Source organism: Opisthorchis viverrini, assembly GCF_000715545.1.
Source record: "Opisthorchis viverrini unplaced genomic scaffold opera_v5_92, whole genome shotgun sequence".
NCBI classification, from domain to species: Eukaryota; Metazoa; Platyhelminthes; class Trematoda; order Opisthorchiida; family Opisthorchiidae; genus Opisthorchis; species Opisthorchis viverrini.
In genome coordinates, this window is record NW_008751748.1 from 1335717 (window position 1) to 1341716 (window position 6000).

The 6000-nt window shown below is 46.1% G+C and overlaps 1 protein-coding gene across 1 annotated transcript in view; it reads right to left on the bottom strand.

Moving 5' to 3' along the window:
• Window positions 1-6000, bottom strand: part of T265_05106 (hypothetical protein) — a gene marked incomplete at both ends in the record, with an annotated part of 104489 nt that overhangs the window by 78106 nt on the left and 20383 nt on the right. Inside the window, one exon of the mRNA XM_009170023.1 lies at window positions 2081-2251. Coding sequence (XP_009168287.1) covers window positions 2081-2203 — 123 coding nt within the window. The remainder of the gene's footprint in view (window positions 1-2080; window positions 2252-6000) is intronic.

The window sequence follows — 6000 nt, forward strand, 5'->3', positions numbered from 1 at the left end:
CATCACATGTACTCCACGACGGGATGAACCAGAGGCCCACAAATGAGTAGCTACTGGGATGATAAAAACGTTCGGAAAAGGAAGAAAAACTCGACTTTTTGGAAGTCCAAATCACACCCAGTTCAACATCGAACGACCAGTATGGGGGGTTGGAAACCGACTGCCCCTAGGGCTGGGAAGAAGGATTCCAGCCTACAGTCAGTGAAATTGAATGTGCATACGCAAAGGGAGAAGACTAGGTGTAGAAACTAAGAAGGACCGATTGTAACTGCGTTAGACGGCGTTCGATTGGTGTTAGAATAACTCCGATGGAAACCTCCCACAAGTCTTTTGACCTGCACGTAATCACCAAAAACGTGAAGGGATATGGATCGCTAGAATAGGTAAGAGATGTATTAAAGAAGCGTGGCACTGTTACGAGGGGCACCAGTGAAATCAGTAACGGACACTAGTAAGTCGCTAAAAAACAAAAGCAAAAATATGGAGAATAATTCGTGACTTATTTGAAGCTATGCATCCGAGAAACAAAAAACATTCAGGCGAACTTCCGGCGAATGTTTCTTTTAGAAAATTTATTCTAGTTGTCAGTGATGGGTAAATGAGTAGTTGAATCATGGGGGTCACATGCCTCACGTAACCGAAAACATATGAAACGTTGAGGAATACAAGTCCAGTTTCACCAAGTGTCTGAAGCAAATGACTGAACGGAAGAAACAGATCGTACAGCAGGGTTCCAAGTATTCAAACAATTGGAATTCGAATAGCCGGGAGGTACTTTCGCCGGCCCTCACACATACCACTCTTTCAAGTCAATTGTCGAGCCTGCTAGCCAAGTACAGCGGCCAGACTAATGCACAGCATGGTGATGGCCACACACTGCACCACCAGTATCTACTGCGTATACAGAATTCCCTTCTGTCTGGTCAAACCCGACGAGGAGACTCCAGTCAATATGCAACATATTTCACAGTGGCCGATATTTGCAATCTATTTTATGCAGCGTAAAAGGATAAGGTGCATCGATGGACATCTCCCGCATGAGAATGCAACTATATGGTCCAGATTTTTCCGGTATTCAAGTGCACTTGCGAGTTTTTGTAGTTCGGATAGGACGAAGAACTTGTCTTGCGTTGAGTAAACACAAAAGATCCCGTGTGTTACGCGAGTCATCAACGAGATGATAGGTCGAACAATTCTCGTGGCATTTTTCGACAAGCACCTTGGACTGAAAGCGCCACCAAAAACTAACTAGACGCTGAAAGTGGGGCTATGGAACAACCTCATGTTCATATATTTCCCACACTTCGCTCTATTCGCACAAGGTTGCCGAACTCTTCTTCAACAACAAATAAAAAAAGTGCACTTGCGAGTTTTTGTAGTTCGGATAGGACGAAGAACTTGTCTTGCGTTGAGTAAACACAAAAGATCCCGTGTGTTACGCGAGTCATCAACGAGATGATAGGTCGAACAATTCTCGTGGCATTTTTCGACAAGCACCTTGGACTGAAAGCGCCACCAAAAACTAACTAGACGCTGAAAGTGGGGCTATGGAACAACCTCATGTTCATATATTTCCCACACTTCGCTCTATTCGCACAAGGTTGCCGAACTCTTCTTCAACAAACAAATAAAAAAAACAGCAACTCCTCAGAATTCGGTCAAAATATGAGTTGTGATTATTCCAAAAAACGTCGCCCAAAATTTTATGAAGATAATAAACTGCTGTGGATGTACTATGGGAGAGCTCTAAAAGGACATTTTACTTGATGGTTCATTGGTATGTGACCGAACTGAATGCATGTTATCAGTAGCAATTCTCTATTGGTGGAGGACAGCACCCACAGGCAGCGCGAATTCGGACAAATATATTACACAGGTTAGTTTGCGACGTTTCAGTAACGAAACACATATAACCAATCCAAGTGTTAACATTATCTAACGGTCCCATAGATTGGTTAGGGTTACTCTACTTACTGATTATCCGAAGGTATTTGATTACAAAAGAAAGTACCAATAGGAATTAGCCACAAGAATGACAGTAGGTAGTGTACAGCGACGGCAAAAACCTAAGTTCACATACCTCATCAAGCCGATCAAAGAAAGCGCCATTCTGTAGCACATCGGGTACCGGCCTGCGCCAGTTAAATTCGAATGCTTTTGCCGACGGTACTGTTCGCTGTCGCTTCGCGATATCCGATGTCATTTTCGCCCGCCCTGCTTGTCACAGATCGGTGACACAGACCGCGCTGGCCTGAAAAAAGTGCATGCAAATGAATGAAGTCCACGATCAGAAGACAGTATAATGCCTATTGGACTGCCGTAACCATTGGTACTGGACAAACCACATCACATACACTAGAAAAGAAAGGGTTCAGCTGTAGCACCCTTTCGATGCCTAGCTGCCATGCCACCCGAAGGAAGCACGAGGGCTTGGATACTGCCAGGTTGCCCAAGCTTAAACGGGGGAAGTGGAGTGGCGGAGGTCGAATTCGAACCGCGGACCTTCCGGTCAGTAAATTCGAGCTCTTACCACTTGGGCCATCTCGCCCCCACACTATGAAACCACAATATGAATACCAGTTTCGTTATTGTGATTCCGATGATTCAGTGACGACGCGATAATGCCGCAACATAAGGGGAAGTTATGGTCGAGTTGGTTACGCACAGCCAGTGAAGTAACATTAAATCAAGGGCCAAGTCGGTAAAGTAACCAGCGCACAGAAAACTTGGAATAAAAGTATTGGTGAAGACGGCAACAATGAAATGAGTCAGTCTAATAAAAATATCAACATGCTACTGCAGTGCCTGCATGAGGTATTCAGTGAATATTACCCCACGAACACATGAAGCACGCATTGGCGCAACCATAGCTTGGTTTCAAATTGAAATCTTTTTCCTATTAGGCAGACTAAAAAAACATGGAGTACAAAATCCGGAAAACGTGGGGTCACCTAAATTCTAAACATGGTTCTTATGGGGAATAGCCTTCCCAACTTGAAGCTGTCAACTTGTCGTGGCGATCGGGCTAAGGGACTGCAACGATCCTGCGAGCTATATTGGCCGGAACTCAGTTCCCCAAGGTTAAACCACATCAGGAAGCCGAGCGAGCCACAGAGAGCAGCCCGACTGAGAACAGCGAGTCTGCGTATTGTGAGGCGGTCTGGAGCTAAAGTTGTACAGCCCTATGCGATAGGGGTGTGGAGGCAGCAAGACATTTCATTCAGATGTCCAGCATACCTATATTTATGGAAGCACCTATGCTGAATTCCCTCGAGGAAGGACGGTTTAGAAAAGGTCGGTTCTAAAACACGCGCACACCCATTACCAACAATTGACCGAATCTGCCGGCGTATTACTCAATACGGCCCAAATAATTTTAAAATCCAGCAGCCGGGTGCAAATCAAAAGGGACTTGTGCGCATTTGTATCCGTAAAGACACAGTAATGCTTCATTCCTTGCGTCCCCGGGCCACGCTGGCCCGTTGGAGCCAAGTGGTTTCGATGATTTGGTCACTGGCTCCGAATGTCTGGTGGGTCGGGCTTATCACAGTAAGGATTTTTAATAAATCATGGTTGTTCAGCATCGAGGCATCGGAGTTCGACTGTTGTGACTTGCTGGAAGGTCGTGCAACTCTGCACGACCTTGGTTTCCTGCTCCGCCGATTATGGTATATCAAAAGGCACGGTAGCTTCAGACAGCCCTTTGTGGAGAGAGAGGAAGATTATTGCAACCGTATTTATAGGGTTATCGCAGAATGTTCCACAAGATCAAACTAGAATCTCCGTGAGGGGGAGAAAAGTGCCGAGCTAAAAATGATCGATCCAGATTGGCCGGCATTCTGACCAATCAAGGCATGCCCTTGTTTGGTCCGTAGCCTGCACGTGACACAACCACTCAAATGATGTGATGTTCGGTTATTAGGGACGGATGGCCTTCGGACATGAACGCTAATGGCATGGTGTCAGCGATGATGATATCATAATTTCAGGTCGCGAGCATGACCTTCACATCAGTAATGTGATCCCCTGACCTCAATCACATATCCACTATTCATTTGGTCGAGTCGGATGGCTTGAAAAGACATTTCTGAAAGCCGAAACTATGACCTCTGCAGTTCACCTCCAATCAACATCCAGGCTCTCTTCTTCATGAGCCAGATCAATTTGGTACTGTGGAAGTTCACTAATTAAGTTGCTCCACTTTGGCGTGCGTAATTCTGAAGGAAAGCGAAGTGATAAGTGGGCCTACATATTGGCGTGATCAGAGTTAAGATGCATACCATGTGGTCGGCATCATCGTCTTAATCTTCATCATCATTATTATCGTCAGCTGTAAGAACCTCTTACTCACCGGACAGTGCTTCCAGCTCCCACAGTTTCATTCACCGATGATTTGAAAAGGTGCGGTAGGTAGCTGCGCAGTGGAAACCGAAGCTCATATATTTAAAGCCTAAATACAGGGTTGTCATTGGGCTGTTAAGTAGAGATATTGGGAACGGAGCTATGTACTGAAGGTAACAGCTCGGATGCATATGTGCCATTGAGAGCACGACTGGGCAACGTTTGAATATGTCCCTAACCACTGATGTGTCCCGGTTCGGGTTACCCATCCAGGAAGACGGCAATGACCAGCACAGCTGAAATTCCTGGCGATAGCTTCCAAAGTTCGTTGCCAAGTAATTGTTTGACCTCCCTTGACTAGATTCCACCTCTCAGGAAGTACGCGAAAAGGATTCTTCGAGGAAGTCGGTCAACTAGCATGCGGAGCATGTGACAAAGCAGCGCAACCTATAGAGTGTGATCAGTATAACTATTGTGGGTGGGTTAATTTTTCGGAAAGGGACTACAGGGCTCAAGTGGTTGGAGCACGAATTTACTGACCGAAAAACCCTTGGTTCTAATCCGAACTCTACCTCTCAACTTCCCCTATCTAGGCTTTGGTACTCTGACAGTATACCAACCCTGGTGTTCCGTTCGGGCAGCATTGCAGCTGGGCACCGGAAGATGTTACAGATGAGCGACGTTTTCGGAAAACCATTCGACTCATTCGAAACATTACTGTTCCCAACAGATTCAGGCTATGTTCCGAAGACACCAGTGGTCAAACAATGAGAGACTTGATGTCCTGGACGCGCAGCGCTCCCGTTTCTGACCCGTATAGTAATATTGGAAACACCGCATCACTGTAATCTCGCCCTTGACGGGTTAGCTGATGTCACGCCTAAGCCATAGTAGATGCAGGTTAACAAAAGCTGCTCTGGCCTCCCCTAACCGGATGGAAATATCATCTTTCGCGACACCAGCGAGAGTGATACAACAACTCAAGTAGGCAAACATCTCTCCAAGCTCAATCGCCTCACCCGAGAGCATGAGATTGGGGTTCGAGTCAACCCACTCTTGCAGTAGCACCTTTGGAGGTGCGAGGCGCATGCCGTGAGGCACATCTACTTAGATTATTTAATATTGTGTGCAGTACAGTAGCGTCAGATCAAAGAAGAGTTGTGTCATCTGTAAGCTCGAAATGTGTGACTGAACGCTACAGGAGCACTTCAACACCACGGGTATTAGAGTCTGATAGTGAGTTCTTAGGAGTATTCCCGAATATTCCTGGAATGCAAAGGCATATTCGACTGAGTTGATCGGTACTCTTTGACAATTTTCCACATCAAATGCACCGGCCGTTCAAAAACATAATAGGTTCCTTGTATTCTCGGAATTCCGGAGGTGTGAGAGTACATGGTGAGCACAAATGGAACACATTTGTGGACTCTGACCACGCGCTCCTCCGGAGTCGCTTCTCCCTACGTTTCCCGGGGTCGTGTAAGGTGCGGATAAATTGCATGGCAACTGAAAGACTGGCAGATCCAGATGTCAGACGAACTTACAAGAATCGTCTTCTAGAGTCTCTTCCAAATGCTCCACCATCAGATGTGAACTCATACTGGGACGAGATTGCTACCTCTTTGTATAGTGCTGGGAATTTTGCCTGTGGCACGACCC